Source organism: Falco peregrinus, chromosome 6 (genome assembly GCF_023634155.1).
Source record: "Falco peregrinus isolate bFalPer1 chromosome 6, bFalPer1.pri, whole genome shotgun sequence".
In the NCBI taxonomy this organism is placed as follows: Eukaryota; Metazoa; Chordata; class Aves; order Falconiformes; family Falconidae; genus Falco; species Falco peregrinus.
Window position 1 is genome coordinate 32,213,761 of NC_073726.1, and position 17,238 is coordinate 32,230,998.

General features: G+C 35.7%; 1 protein-coding gene across 2 annotated transcripts in view; it reads left to right on the top strand.

Annotated features, from left to right (window-relative positions):
• Window positions 1-16,451, top strand: part of PAWR (pro-apoptotic WT1 regulator) — an 84,575-nt gene extending 68,124 nt beyond the window's left edge. For both annotated transcript variants that reach the window (XM_055808599.1, XM_055808600.1), the window contains exons 5-7: window positions 5,456-5,603; window positions 6,997-7,101; window positions 11,855-16,451. In XM_055808599.1, coding sequence (XP_055664574.1) covers window positions 5,456-5,603; window positions 6,997-7,101; window positions 11,855-11,941 — 340 coding nt within the window. In that variant the 3' untranslated portion in view covers window positions 11,942-16,451. The remainder of the gene's footprint in view (window positions 1-5,455; window positions 5,604-6,996; window positions 7,102-11,854) is intronic.
• Window positions 16,452-17,238: the final 787 nt, after the last annotated feature.

Here is a 17,238-nt window from a genome sequence, read left to right on the forward strand (position 1 = left end):
GTGTGTCCTTATGCAGTAAAGTAATGAAGTTTTGGAATGAGGATCTTGATCTATAATTGTAATTTGTCTTCTGAATATACTTCACAGATTTCCACACTTACACCCCAAAAGTTTGTGGAGGGGTTCCTTTGTAGTTGCATAATTAACTGCATAAAATACTTTCAAAGGAAAGTGATGGTTCTGTTGTGATCTGGAGTGGTACTGTAAGATCTACTAAAAGCATGACCAGAATCTTCAAGGTCATGCTGACTTGACAGCCACAGGACATGCTTATGAGAGTATTTGGGAGTTGCGATCAGCCATCTGTCCTGACTGTGAGCTTCATGTGATTAAAATGTGTAGATATCCTTCAGTTGTGATAGCCCATATCAGCTTCCTCATCTTTCATTTCTCTCTAAGCTTTTCTTCATGTGATACACCTCATCTTGGCTGTTTCAAGCTGCTGTTGCTGTAACTGGGTCTACCAGTTTTTGCACTGCTTTGTAGTTATTTTAAAGAAACACGCATGTTGCCATTAGTAAGAATGATTTTCTGATTCAGGTGTGATGAATAGTTTTCTGATTCAGGTCTGATGCTATCAGCGTAGTTGGTATCATCGCTGGTTTTTCAAACAAGGAATGACAAAGTGTGTTCTGCTATCAGCGTAGTTGGTATCATCGCTGGTTTTTTAGACAAGAGAATGACAAAGTGTGTTCTGTTTATTGAAATATTTGAGTGTAACCTAAATGTAAGCACAAATTATGTTTGTCTTGCATTCTGTAAACTAAAAAGTTTGTTTGCAGGTAACAGTAAAGCAAGATATGTATGTGGACTTTGGAATATTTTTGTAAGCATAGAGTATTTGGTTTAGGAGCTTATTTTTAAGACTGTCTACTAGCTTTTGAACCAATTCAGCTTTTTCTTAGAAGTGTCTTAAATTGAAAAGAAAGCCTTGCAAATCAGGATTTAAAATAATTCAGCAGATTTTTGCATGGTTCATGGATCAGACAGATCAGGCTGGATCAGTTTACAGAAAGAGCTAGATTAAAATCTCTTTGTGGTTCAGGGGTATGTTCCCCTTATAAGTTTGTTTATTAGTGGAAATGAATACAATATGGTATGGTTTTATGGCTGCCAGACAAAATGCAAAATGTTGGAGAGTTTTTGCCCCGCCCCACCCTTAGGATAGTACAGCACCCTAACATGGCACCCAACACGTAGACACCCTTGCCTGCTAATTCTAAAAGACTGTATTGTGCTTGAGTTTAATATTCATGTAAGAGTTGAAAAATAACTGAGGGAGAAAAGATCACAAGAAGAAAAGCTAGTGCTTCAGAGCACTCATTGGAGATGCTCTGAAGGAAATGTTAGAGCACTGCTGAAATTCTCTTGCTTAGTGTTTTTCAGATTACTACAAAGCTTAAACTGTAACAATTTACATTCCATCACATGAACCTTGATCTTACTAATTAAAAAAAAAAAAAAAAAGGCAGCAAAATATTGTTTCACAACACTGTGCCCAGACTTGCCTGCTTGCCTGGGTTTGGGAGTTTTTCAGCAAGGGTTGGCTGTGGAAGCATGGTCTCGTCTAGCTTGTTACCTTAGGACCACTACTGTGCAGATATGAGCACTTCAAACAGATAGTGGTCACGCAGGGTGCTTTTCTTGACTTTTGTATCCCCTTTTCAGCCAATGCTGATGTTATGGGAAGGCAGAAATGCTTCAGGTTTATTTCTGCAGAAGTTTTTGGTCCAAGTTGAGCCAGCTGCAGTTCCTCGCTGTCCCTTGAGCTAGTGCTCATGCAGCTGAGCAGGGTAGTGCTGCAGGGAGCCACTGTGGCTGAAGGAGAGGGTTTCCTTTTGCTGGGCTACTGAATTGCTGCATCGGCTCTTTGAATGGTTTCCTTCTCCGTCACCTGAAGGCCAGAGCTAGGAAAAGTGGAGGAGGCTAGGAACGTGCAGCTGTAGAGAAGACAAGACTGCCTTTCCTTAGCTCAGCTCTGAAGGCCACAAACTTGGCTTAAGCAGTTTAAAGTAACACAAGTCCAAGTTGGCCTGTTTAGTGATAATGATTTTTTGCTCATTCTTCTAAAGAAGCTGTTAGCAACTGACTGGATTGTGGTGCCGCAATTAATGAGAAGTTCCCAAATCAAGTATAGTTACAAGATTCTGGCAGTAAAATTAAACGGAGTTGAAAATCATTGTCGTAGTTGAAATCAATGAAATCTGGTTTTGACCAGATGGTTTTAATTGGATGAAATTGTGGTTTGGACAGTGCTTCAGGAAGACATTGAGAGAACCAAAGAGGCATTGGAAGGAGCAAGATTTATTCCACCTTTCTGTAATATTGCTGTTAAACTTGCCCTGGTGTGAATAACTGATTCTATATTAAAGGAAATGACTAGAACATCATTCCAAAGCAAACCTTTTCTTTCTGTGTAAGAACAGTCAAACTGCAATGTGGTTTGATTTCATTATATGATTTTTATTTAAGTACAGCCAGAAAAAAACTTCCAAAAGTGAGTCGTCTTAAGTTGCAGAAGTGTTTTGTGCTTTCAGCATTCTAGTACAGGAATACACATTTAGAACGAGGTTTTCATAGTGGCTAATTGAAAGTAAGCTAATGGAACAACAAGTTGGATTTTGTTAAACATCTTGTTGTACATGCCCTTTTGAAGCAGTAGTGAGGGATGTTTCTATCCAGATGTGTTCTCGTTTGCTACTCTCTGCGTGGGCACTCTGATCTAGTGTACATATGGCTACAAATACAGTCTCAGATACTCTTCTTGAAAAATAATTTAAATATACTATTTCCTGCAGCCATAGTCTGCGGTTAGATGTTTCAACTGCGTGTGTTAAAACAGTCATGTGCATAAGTTACTTGAATGCTGAAAAGCGCAATACATTTTAAATTGCATTCTTGAGCTATGATTCTAGATTTTTTTTTTTTCAGCTTGCAGACTTCTATCAGTTTTCTTCTGGTGCTGATGACCATTTGTACCCAATGCACATCTACTGACAATGGGCTTTCTTTTCTTTCTTACCTTTTGTGAGATTCCAGCAACTTCCAAGTTGCAAGTATTTGCAAACCGTTACTCAGGAAGTGGAGGAAGCAAGGTTTCAGTAAACTAAACAGGTTCTGCTGTCACATGTGTGCACTTCTCCCCTGCCTCCCCCAATGGAAGGCATAAACCCAATTTCTTTTCTTAGTAGTATACAAAGATCTTCAGCTTGGAGAGATGATGATTATTATTAGTATTATCATCATCATAATTATTACTAGTAGTAATAGTATTGTTGTTACACATTGATAAATATATAATAGATTGTATAGCTATATATAAATATTAAAAGAATATAAAAATATACAGGTTTATTTCCATAGAGATATCTCTCAGGACTGGTTGATAGATATTTTCTGGTAGTAAAGCATAGACACCACTGTTATTCTAGACAAATTTTCTTTTTTGTCGGAGGCTTGCAAAGTGACGACGTATCTGAAGACTAAAATTCCATTCTTTGTGAAAGTTATGTTGGTTTTGTCTCGGATGGTGCCTTTTTTTGCTGTTGCTGTCTACTGGACATTGGTTTTAACATCCAAAATAATGAATTTCATATCTGTCACATTCCTTGTGTTAGCTTATGGAATAATGCCTCCTTAAATGTGTTTTTAAATCCCATTTCCTAGAAGTCTTCATGATATGTCCTCTGTACTTGCTGATACTAAAAAGGAATGTGTTCAGTAGGGTCTGTTCCCCAATGGAATAGTGAGGAAATTTTTGAGTGTGAGTTTCAAGGACAATAAAGAAAATGTCTTAATATGAATTATTAATGAAACCTTTTCTGTCTAGGTATTCTTTCATCTAACTTTACTATAGGAGCATCTGCTGGTATCACTTACTGGAGCAGAGTTGAGATACTCCAGTGTATTGGCAAAAGGGCTTATTTTTGAGCATTGAAAAACTGAGCCCTTTTTGTGTGGTCTATCCTTGAACATGAGCAACATGGAGCAACACATTTTTCAGAAAGCTAAATAATCTAGAATTTATAGAGTTAAGCTAAAATATTTCTCTTATGTTGTGTTGCAACATGTGTATCTGGTCCTAGAATTTTTTTTTTTCAGTCTTCTGGATGAAGAATAAACAGTGCTAAATATGGTAATAACATTAGGCTACAAAATTCCTTACAATTAATGTCACTGTGCCTTGGAAACTTCACACATACTGAGCAAAACAGTATTTATATCCTGCTTTAGATTTGCACTGTATCCATCTAGATCTACACACTGTCAGTAGGGGTTTTCTAGAGTTATGAAATGCAGAGCTGTTAAATGAAGACATTAATCATATACTCTTCTATGTTTTAAGGGAGATGTAGGGATACTCATAATGCTTTTCATTCTTTCCCTAAGTGCTCTAGAAAACCAAAGGCAGTTGCCCAGGACCATGTCTAGGTGGTTTTTGAGTATCTCCATTCAGATTCTTCTGGTGAAGACTGAACAAGGGACTGTTTTTTGTCTTTGGCTGTACAGCTGTATATTTTTAAAGTCTAGGAAGTGTAGTTTTGGTGGATTGAAGAGGAAAAGATCTGTATCTCTCTGCTGGGTCCCAGGGCACTCTGTTCTGCTGCTCTCAATCATTCATTACATTCTACACTGAAGGTAAATAACATTGCTATTAGGAAGAAAAGAACACTGTTAAATTTGTGACTTTGAAAATGCTTGACTTCTCATGAATATTTTTAAATGAGTACTTTTTTTGTACATAATGATCATAATGGAGAGCCCATAAACCTTTTTTAAAGCTAGTTTATGTGCCTTTGCAATGCTTATCTGTTAAGATTCCCTGGCAGTAATATTTTTTTAAGAAATAGGCACATGATCTAAACCAAATACCGTAACACCAGTTACTGAGTGCCTACCAGCTGAGCTGTGACAGACTGCTGTGTATTCAAGTAAAATATTTGGAAATGGCATAAAATTAATGTCTTGAGCCACATCACTTTCTCACTTGGGTTTGTTTTCCAGTTCCTTACAGGCCATATCCGTAGTTCCTCCTGAAAAGTCAGTTGATAACGTGTAAGCTTCTTATGTGTTGGACATGTGTTTTTCATCCTTCATGTTTTCATCTACTTAAAAAGATGCTTGGTTTAAATTCTGCAGTTGTACTTTTTTAAATGAAGTTGCTTAGCTTGGTTTTTGATGCATACAGTTCATAAAACTTTAAATCTTTGAAAATAAGATAGGATAAATATGTGTTTAAAGTTGATTATCTGTGTGATGAGAGCTGCGTTACTCAAGTATTTGACTCCTTGAGGCAGTGAATTTAGTGAGTCCTCAGCAACACAAGAGCTGTGAAATAAATTCTCTGCAGTTTGACTGACCTATTGAGGACTTTGGGAAGCACTTTTGTTACTTCTATCATTTCCATTTTGTTAAATGTATAAATAGGTGTCTGCTCTGCTCTTTGCCTTTGTAGCACAGCTAATGCATCAGAAGAAGATATTCCCAGTAGATACTCCCGAACAGACAGGACAACTTACAGCAGATACAGCAGGGATGCAAATTCTTCTGGCAGTTCCATACCAAGTAATGCTTTGGAAAAGCGGATTGAGGAACTTGAAAGGGTAAGTACCAACTAAGATCTGCATGGCATACATATGACATAAAATACCTTTGAAACTCCATGGGGAAATATACAAGAGAAATATACGGAAATGATGCTAAATGCTTGAAGTACAGTTAGTTATGCCTGTAAAAAAAGTACGAAGAGTCAGATTGACTGACAAGAATGTGAACTTTTAATCATGGATGTTTAGTTGTCATTTGGTATATAAGTAAGAAATAGTTGAGATAAAGATAATACTCTTAGAGAGCCAGGAGTGCTCTGCGTATTTCTCATATGCACCTTCTGACACACCAACGCAGGGCAAATAACATGGGGGAAGGAGGGGCTCATTGGCTGTTCAGAAAATTAGCAAGCCTGTTTCTGATCTACTTGGTTTGAATTTTTTAATATACTGAAATATAAAATGTAATTGCTATCAAGTTGATTGTTAAAGTTTTAAACATTTAAAATATATATTTTAAACAGTTTTCATTATTTCAGACATTCTTCATACAAACAATTTTGGGGAAATGTAATAATGTTAAAGCTGAATTTTTCACCTAAACCAGTATTTTGCTAAATAATGTCATCTGTGTAATGTATTATGGGCTTCTCTGTCTTCCTCTGAAGTGGATTTTTGTGGGAAACTTGCCAAATATTCTTGAATTCATATGAATGAAAGTTACTAAGTAAACACAATTTGAGCAGATCTTTTTTGGAAAGGATGAAAATAAAGCATATACTGTAGAAATTACTTTTTTTTTTAAAGACTTGAGGAAGGCTGATTTGAGTGAGGTACGCCATAATCCTCTCTTCCAAATCAGTTTCCTTCTGAAATAATTTAACTGCTAGTAATGCAGAAAATAGATGAAGATTTAAGGGCTTGCTTTCACTATCTTGAACCCCGATTTACTGAATTCCTAATGGATATTTTCATTTTGCTCACATTCAGGCCCAGAGATCTTAACAGTGAGTCTTCATTCCTTGTTAGTGGTAGTATTAAAAAAACCCACACAACCACAAACTACCCCAAAACTAAACAAAAACAAACAAACAAAAAGACTAGCCCTCCCGGTATGTCAAATCTGGAAGCTGATAACTTTACGTTTACTTGCTTTTGTTGTGGGCTCCTATCCGATTTTGAGTTCATGCCTAAGTTAAATATTGATTAAAACATATTTGGAATCAGAGACATCACACAGGTTTGCTGTGGGTAAAATATTTTCTTAGATGTGATTCTTTAGCTCCTTGAAATATAATGGCTTGAAGATGTGGGTTTGACTTGCTGTAGAAAAGGAATTATAGGAAAGTGTGTGGAGTTTTTTCTTGTTTGTTTTAAATGCTAATAACTTAAAACTGTCTCTTAAAACCAAAAATTGCATTACAAACAACATTGCATATTCTGGGTTTAGGAACTTTCAAAGGAGAGACAGGAAATTGCAAGATTGATGAAGATGACACAGGATAAAGATGAAGTAATTGGAAAGCTGAAGGAAGAAATTGATTTATTAAACAGAGTAAGCACATATTTTCTTGCATGCTGCTATATAAAGAGGGCATAAGTCTGCATTCTCTGTGCTCTTCTGCAGGAACTTGCATCTGATCAGAAGAGAAGTAAATATGGGTTTTTTTTGGTATTTGTGTAACTTCTCAAGAGGGATGTCAATAAGTTACATTTTTTTCCAGGTAACTTCTGTTTGTCATGATTAACTTCTTTAAGCTGTGTGTTGTTGGAGGACCTGGATTTCTTCTTGCTATAATTGTTCATAGAACAAGGTTATAAAAGTAAAAGTTGTTTACTGTCTCTTCTTTCCAAATTCAGTACGTAGCGTACCAGGAAATAATCAAGCCGGGATTTTGACAGTTTACTCAATAAATTATTACCCAGGACTTCTATTAGACAAAGTAATTATAAATTTAATTTCATTTTACTCAGCTTTTAATTGCTAGTAATAGTTTAGATGCTCTTAGAAAGATTGAGAGTAAGTGCTTTATATTCTGACACACATTCTCATATGCTTTATTGATGGTTCCCAAGTAAATGCAGAACAAGACAGGGGCAGCAGACTTTGGCTAGTATCACTCAGGCAAGGTGTGCAGGCAGGTGAAGAGGGGATAGAAGTGTGAGACATGCTTGGGTGTGGGACAGTATGAGAAGTTTTAAAGTTGATAAAAGATACCAATTTTAACAAGTTCCAGTTTTAGGGGCAGACTGGGACTCTTTCATACAGTGGATTAGCGACCTCACCTTGCGCTTCCTGGCTGAGGTGCAGAGCCTGGATATCCTAGGGAAGTACTCCTCCACCACTCCAGAGCAGACATTCTCATAAACTTTCAGAACTGGCTTTGGTCAATCCAGCAGTGAAGGGAGGAAATAACTCTATGTTCATAGTGGCAAACTTTCATTTTCCACTGTTCATTTGTAACAAAGGAGGACAGCATTCAGAAGTTTGCAAACTAATCTGAAGAGCAAAGGATGATGAGGTTAGTCTGACACAGGTGTCTTGCCCCTGCACGCCCCCCCCCCCCCGAAGTTGGAAGTTAATCTGTGGGATGAACGAGGTATTGTCTGTTTAGGAGCGATTTCTATTTTAATTGAGGAATTGGTCTTTATGCCTTCTTCCATTCTGCAAAGAATCTGTCACACCTAAGCTGATGACCTTTTACAGCCAAGGCAGGCATTCATTCCTCCTGCATAATGGATGGCAAAGATACTTAATACTGCTGTTCACATCTGACTTCCTGACTCAGGGGTCAGAAAGAACAAATAAAAGAACCTAAATCACTGAAACTTTGTGTCTTAGGGCCATGACAGTGAGGTTTTCTGTTCCAGAAATAATGTCATTTTTCACTGCTGTATTTGAGGTATGATGTCCTAAATGGAATCCATTGAGAGTCTGTCTAGAAACAGTCTTTGAACATTTGTAGTAAAGTCAAGCAGTGCCTGTGTCTTGCCTGTGTTAAGTAGGAAGACAATTTCTGCTTGTTGTATGGAAAGAAAACACAAACCAGAATATAGTCCTTTCAAAAACCTCTTTATTATACAATAACTAAAATTGTACCTTTCCATGAGATCCACAAAGCCATCTGGCTGATGCTCCCTAGGTAACTTCTCTTAAAGGGAGAGGAGCATAAGGGTTTCTTCCTCCATCAGGTCAGCGTTTATCATAGCTATAACACGGTCTGTTAGCTTAATTGCGGTGCAAGTTATTTATGTTTGCATCCCTTGGGCTTTTCTTAACAGTGAAATAGCTGCCAATATTCTTAACAATGAAATGAACTTTATGACTAGTATAATAATTTACCACCTTATGAAAGTTTGAACCCATGTCTTGAGTGATGCTTCTGTTAAAACAGATGCAGCTTTGATAGCACTTGGATTTATGATTGCTTCTATGTTGGCTGTTCATATGGATTTAGAAAGAGGAAAGGTTTAGAATAATAGGAAAAGCTACAGAAATACGGTGTCATTCCCATGATAGAAAGTTCTGGAAGTTAATAGGGCAGTTATATTTACCTAAGGTTTATTATCATAACGGAGAACATGAGAGCCACTTGAATATTCATCTGTTCTTCATGGAATGTTATTCTGTAGACCTGGCACCAGGATTGGATGCTTTACATGGAAGAACAGTTATCTTCAACTTTCTGCTCACATAAAAAGATGTCCTTAGGCCTAAACTTAACCGAGCTTATGCAAGTATCTTTTTAAAAAGTTTTGCTGGTAGGCAACCTAAATAGGGGTCTCTTTTAGAGCATTTACACACGTTCATGGTATTTCTCCATCTTTTAGGTTCATCAAAGTAGACAGTTATTGCATGTTGAGTTGTGCAGATATAGAAAGAATTTAATGTCAAAGAGCCTAAATAACTTCAAAATGCCAATTTATTGCATAGCTTTCTGACTGCTTACCCCTCATATGTAAAGAAATGCTTTTCCTAGAGGTTTCAGTGAGTTCACAGCCATGGATGCATCCTTGATTGGCAAAGATCTTGTGTTACACTTGAAAACCTGTTTTTCCAACAATCCTGAAAATTTCTTGGCAGACTTTTTCTCATTTTAAATATATTTATTCAGTATAACTATATGATTTTACTGACATCAGTCAGTGCATCACAAAGATACTTAAAGAACATGAGCTATGTTTACATTGAGAAACAGAAAAGGCTTTCTGCTATGTGGCATTCTTTGACTCAGTACGTTAGCCACTGAAAGTATGTCTGCTGCATTTTCTGTAAGAAAGGGGTAATTGCTTCATAAAACCCTCAAATGTCTGAAGGGGAAGGCATCTCAAGACATTTAAATATTTGTAGGCTAAGTTCAACTGTCTACTAGTTTACACTTGGTCATCTCTGACCTTACTAAGATGTCATCGTAGTTAAATGTGTGTTTGGAGAGAGTCTGTCAGTGAGGATTTACAATCCAATTAGTGTCAGTTGTGTGGTTCTTGGTTCCTTTGGTATCTGAAGTCCAGGCCTTCATGCTATTGCATCTTTTTTACTAATAAGTATAAATTAGTGTGGTAATTTTGAATAAGGAACTTTAAATTTCAGTGGCAAAAAACAGCTGCATGTCCTGGTCCATTGTTTTGATAGATATTTAAACTGCACTAGTTATTTTTCCTGGTTCATATTCAAGAAACTCTTACTTGTAATAATCCTTGGCATGTCAATTTTACAGCATAAACATTTCACAGACTTTTAATATTTTGTTTTGAGCAAATTACGGTATTTTAAACAGAAGGGTTTGGGGTAAGCTTTGAGACATGTGATGGCTAGGTTGAGAACAAGCTCAAACACAGAATTATGTATACTGAACTAAAAAAAACCCACATTTTTTTTTAAATGTATTGTCCCTTCCATCTGATTATTGATCTGAACTGCACAAGAGAGAAAACAAAGTCTGTTTCTTACAATTACGTAGTAAACTATTTATAGTAGCTATCCATCAAAACTTTCCGTGTTTAGATGTTTTAAGTCACTTTTATCTATTATGTTGAGTGGGCAAATGCTTTTCCTGGAATTCATATTGTGATGTAGCATTACTTCTGTGAGGCAAAGAGGAATTTCTGTGACTGATTTCTTGATTCCACATTATAAAAACAATACAGTAATTGTGAAGGTGTTGTGGTATGGATTTTGGCCTGGCAAACTCAAGAGGCTTTTGAAAATCATTATACTGTTTAAACACAACGTCTTTAGCATGCACTTCTGGAATGACCCCACTAAAAAAAAATATGGAAATAGATTCCATATATCAAACACGGCTTAACAACTTGAAGAAACAAGACAGAGAAAATCTTTTCTCTACTACTGTTTTATGCTCAAAGTAGCATAGCAACAGTAGGGTTTTGTAGACTTCCATCAAAAGGAATCTAAGATCTCAAATGAGAATCCTCATTCTTCCTTCTTTGCCCAACTTCGATTTTCCTCTTGAAAGTGCTGTCCTTGATGTCACTTCCCTTTCTTCCCCCCCCCCCCCCCCCCCCCCCCCCCCCTCATTCTCATTCTGTTTCTTCTATGGTTTTTTTGTTTGCCTACCCCCCAGTAAAATTATTTTTACCGAAGTAATGCTTACATTGAACAGCCAGTTTCACTGATTTTCATTTTAAAGGCTTGAAAAGAAAAGTGAAGAAGTGAATGGGATCTGGGTAAATCTAGTAATTAGTGGAAGAGGAATAAACATTTGGGGTAGGATCATTCTCTTAAGCACCCATTATTACTGTGTATGCTGTCTGTTCTTTCAGTAGCAAACAAGTTACAAAATGTATTTTAATATTTTTCACAGAAATGGAAGAAAATGGACAGGCAGTACTTTTTCTAAAAATGTTGAATGCTTAATTTAAGACATAAAACAGGTCATCTTGCAATAATAACCGATGATGTGTATAGTGAGTGGGATAGTTGCTGATGAGCAGAGTCTGGGGAACAGTGGCAAGAGCTGACTAATGCACTCTCTGTATGTGCCAATGAAATAATCATGCCCATCCTATTTTGGTTTCTTAATGCATTAATTCCTGCTGTAGCTTCAGTTTTGACTATACGTTTCCATTTAAAGGTACATGGGAATATAATATTAATGTCTTGTAATTACTGTAACATTTGGAAAAAGGCTAGTTTAACAGTTTTAAGGGTAGCTACTGCGACACAGTAATTCATTCCATCCCCAGCTTCTTCATTTCAGAGCTAAGATGCTGAATTCCCGCTGCTACTACTTGAAAGCTTGTATTTGTGTCCTGATAAATGTTTATTTTTCTTTTTCCTTTCACAGGACCTAGATGATATAGAAGATGAAAATGAACAATTGAAGCAAGAAAATAAAACCCTCTTAAAAGTCGTTGGACAGCTGACAAGGTAGAAGATCCAAGCCTCAATGAGGAAAGATTTAAAAACTACTGATTGAATGTTAAGGTCAATATAGTAATACTTCCTGTGTTGCAGTATGTTATAATAACTGTCTTTATATTTATTGTTAGGAAACCAGATGAATGTTTATTTTCATAGTACATACTTCTTCATTCAATGAAGTGGCATCAAATTTGGGCTATATTTTTACCTTTCTATTCACATAAGAATAATTAAAATTGTTGACATATTTCAAAATACTAAGTTCAAAAATATGTATTTTGTATCTTCAGATTACATCTGGATAAATAACAGTAATTTAAAATTCATAGCACCAAGATCACTTTCAGACCATGTGGGTGTATATTTTTGAAATGAACGGAAGCAATACATATAAGCTTTGTTTACACAGATCTGAAATATATATTTTGGGAAATACTTCCTTTTTTGTTTAAGCAGCTGTAAAGTGGATGCCTTATTACTGATGTATAACAGTTTGCAGGTCGATTACTTGCTCTAAAACTCCTTTATGTTGAGGTTTTTTTACTGTATCTGAAAGACTGACAATAGTAGAAGATAGCATTTATTTTTTTTTTTCCTGTATAACAGTATTCTGGCAGGTAGGGGAGGTTTTATTAAAAAAAGCAAACAAAAAACCACACACACAAAACCCCCCTTCCCACAAACAAAAAAAACCCCCAAACACAAAACCACCAAAAAACCATGAAATCACCTGTAGTATCAGCATTAATGAGTTCTTAGAATCATATTGAAGTTGTGCACTGCAGTTTATTTTAAAGCTTTTGCTTAAGCAATGAAATGCAAGTTTGCTATCAGACAAGTTTGTTTGCTGTGTTGAGAATACAGACAAAGCCTGGAGCTTTCATTTTAGCAAAGACACTTTTGCAATACTCTTCTGTTAAAGTTGTCATCTTAAAATTTGAGGTTTTTTGATGTATCCATTTTTTTAATCTGGGTGAAAATTTTTGTAAATAACAAAGTAGAGGGGCATACAAGTGATTCCTGCCCTTTTGTAACATCAAATGTTTTCTCATTTATTTGAAACTAAGATGTTTAAAAAGCACGTATTTAGATGTTACAATCCAGTCATGACTGTGTACTGATTTTTCTATAACATGACATTAGACAAAATTTTCACTTTACATTAACCACAGACCTCAGTTAACAGTACTGTTGTTAAAATTGTTAGGTTGGAATTTGACGTGCTTTATTTTGTCGTAACAGAGCATTTTTAATTCCTGATCAGAATAAATATATATGTCGTTTGAGTCAGGACACTAGAAATGGAAGCATTTCTTAAGAGTCCAGGCTTTTTCTTATGATTTTGAAGTTTGGTGTCAGAAAGTTGCATGCGTGTAGTTTTTGTAACCTTGAAACTTAAAGGCAACTTTAATATATAATAACAATCACCTTTTCAGATTTGCCAATTGTTTTCATGATGTGTATTTAATGACTGTAAGAGTTCTTAAAAATGAAAATCCAAGCATTATTGTTCACCTTGGATTGTTTTGGATATAGGTTATTTTGCATTTGTGTATTCTAATGGGGAGGAACTTCTCACAGCTTTAAAGTATTTTTCAAGACAATTATATTCTAGGATGCCTTGATGTTTTCCTTCACAGTGGATGATATCCCATGGGACACCATTTAAAACCTTTACTCAGGGATTTAAATGGTATGGGGGGGTAATATAGGCCCTCTGAACTACAGTATGCACCAATGAATATTGCTTTTAGTATTGTTCAAACAGTAAGAAGTCCCTTATTTATCAGATTCATGAAATTCAATTTTTAAAGTAATACAATCAGTTGAGATGTATGCCTTCTGAATAAATATGAAACTTTCTCTGGAAGAACATCTGGTTTTCTTCTCTGTGTACAAGGTAGGAAATACACGTACCGATTTACAGCATGGGATGTCAAACATATTGAAGCATCATTAAGGAGTTAATGCAGAACACACAGTAATACAAAGTTGTAAATGAGATTTCATAAACTGTATTTCATATACATTTTAAACCAAAGAACAGGAACAACAAAGAACATAAACAAGAATTACTTGTCTTCCTATTACCTATTCTTGGTTTGCATGTGTGTTGGCTAAAACTTAGTAGCAGTAACATCAAAATTAGAATTTATTGTTTTTTTTAACTTGGACATCCAGCTGACAGAAATAGATGGCAGAAGTACTTCTGACACCCTACCTTGAAGAGGTACTGGCAAGGGAAGTTTCCAGATATTTGAAACCGGTAATGCTTCAGGCAGAACATGTGAACAAAGGAACTGTTGGGAATTCACAGATAAAGTACCTCAGGACATTATTGTTGTTGTGTATTTTTATACAATCATAAAGCTCTTCATGGTTTTAAAAATTGCCACAAACTGTATCTTGAAGCTTAACACTTCAGCTGACGGTCTGGAAGATTTAGGTGGCTTTTTGGAAAAAAGGATGTCAGTAACAGTTCTTTTACTTACATTATCAGGCTCATGAGAGAAGTTTAGTAGATTCTAGGAAAAATGATATATTATGTAGAATGTTAATAATTGTCTAGTCATTACTTGCCATTAAACGTTTATTTCAGTAGGGTACCCTTATACTCAAGCTCAAACATAGAGTAAGATTTTATCCTAGGTGATATGAAGGTGTTAAATTGGCTACCTTATCAGTAATTCACTAACCCATGTCCATGTCATTACTAGTCCAAAATCTTGATTGTTCTTAATTGTGTGATTTAAAAGCAGAGAGACTGCTGTAAATGGGAACCCACCTCCCTTGGGAAGGCTTATACGATTCCTGAATCAGTCTGGGTATTAACGTACCTGGGCTAAATCATTTTTAGTTGAGATTTTCTGGGGGGAGAGGGGCACATTAGTATGCAATGCTAAACGTATGGGTAAGTCTCTTGGAGATTTCTGAACTTTCATGTCTTAAAATTCATACCAAACTGCTTAGGTCTAGCATCTGTGTTTCTGGGTAACAGGTCATCTGGGAAAATCTAAACAGAAAATTAATCCCATCGACTAACTCAATTAAGACAATTTTTTTCAAGATACTTTAATAATGAACAGCGCATAATTCCTATTTTGATAATGCAGTGATACTCCTGTTATCGTCACATACTATTGTATAGAAAACATACAGTACATCCAGAGCTGAAGGTTAAAATTATGCAGAAATATTTCATTGATAATATGCACTACTGTTTGTGGGATTTATTCCCTAAAGAAGTTCAGCCATATATAAATGTTGGTGATTTTAACAAGGAAATTCAAAATGGCTCATTTTTCATTTTTTAAAATAATTAAATGGCCATTTAATTAAGTTCAGTGTTACTTGATTAACCGAAAGAGTACAATCTGTCTGTGCAAATGAGTGTGTTTTCTGTCTTTCAAGAAAATTTTTTTACTTCATTACAAGATTTGTATTTACACATTTTAGAGGTGAATTATTTCTGTGTTAGATTGGCTCTGAATGTGAGAGGTAGCGTGAGAAGAGAGGGTAACAAGAAATAAATAAATTACTTCCAAAATAGGAAGTATAACCTAATGATTTGATTTTTTTATTCAGCTGTACTGAAAATTGGCTGTGGAAAGATTTGTGATTGGCATCAGCAGTACAAAAGATACAGGGGTCTTAGTATGTTGGAAACAACTGGTTAACCTACATCAAAAGTTCTTTTCAACTTGTCTCATACCATTACAGCTTGGAAACTTGCTACCAGAAAGAGACCAAAAAGAATAGTGGAGATCACATTACTTTGTAACATCTTGTTAGGAGAGCAGAGTTACACGACTCCAGCTTTTTTATGTTTTCCTGCAAGCTCTTTGTGGCTATTTCCAGTGAATTGAAACAAATGAGTGCTAGTAGACAAGAGGAAACGCAATTATTGGGAAAGAAACACATGAGTAATAACTGTAAAAGATATTGACACCAGCATTTTTAGAAGCATTTCTACTTCTGTCATTAAGCATTTCTTTAGGACTACTTAAATATTATATCCAGGACAAAAAGGACTTTGATATGTATTTTAGTAGCATTCATAATCTTCCAAGTATGTTGACTTACTATAGCAAATCTCTGCCTACTGTTTCTCCTTGTACTGTAGCAGATGTACATTACCTTGTTAATTTAATCCTTTTGCTTTTATTTCTGAATTTCTGGTGTATCTGTTCTTGTTCAGGGCTAGCTGTGATTTTTCTGTTCTGGAAAAATTGTGGTAGTTGAGTTTTCCTCTGAAAATAGTCTCGTAATCATAATGCAGAGTAGTTTTGTTTGTTTTTTTTTTAAATATCCATTTTATGCATTTAAAAAGTTGAAGCGTCATTAAGCTATAAATAACTAAATATCCATTTTAGTTTTGAACATGGACTGGTTGTGATATTATTTGTGATACCAGATTAAAAATGATGTTGAGATTCTTACCATTGCAGGTAATAGATAAGTGTTTAATCTAACAAGAAAGACTGTGTGCCTTTGTCCAAATAAAACAAAATTGTTATTAATCCAGGCTGACTACTTATTGTGTCTAAAGGATAATTAATATTGTCTGACTAAAATTCTAATTGGATTTGTCACCCGTGTACTGGGAAGCTCCCAACCTGAACTGCTAGAATCATCCTTACATTCAGATTAAATTTTTCAATTGTATGCATGTTTGCGCACACACACACACACACATACGCGAGAGAAACTTGCGCTTTCCACTATAATAATTGAAATTTTCACTGCACTAATTTTCTGCTTTGGGAATGTAGTGAGTATCCTTCCATCAATTAGATGGGAATGACCTGTTCCCATACTTCAAAGCTGAAGTGTAGCCCTTCCCAGGAAAAGGTAATGAGGGATGATACAGTGCTACTTCTACAAAAACAAAGTGAATTGATTTCAAAATAGATTACATCTCTGAAATTTCTGTGTGAATACATTTTCTCTTCTGCACAGGCAGAACCATTAAAGACAGCCTCCTTTTCATTCATCGCTGCATATTACACATAAGAGAGCAAGTGGATTGTCAGTAACCACTGGGGACATAACTCAGAAAATAATCACAGTTTATCAAGTTTTTAAATGTTGTTTTGAAATAAAAGAACTTGAAACATAAATACCATAAGAAACCATGCATCCGTGGTTACTCTGTGGATAAGACATTATGAGCATTTGCACTTAGTAAATTTTAAAATGCCAGGTGAATTCAGTTTAGGATTATTAGTCCTACAGTTGGCTTCCTTTATAAAAGCCCAGTGGCCTTTGGATTTTGTTTTAAAATATGAGAGTATGTCCTTCCTAAGT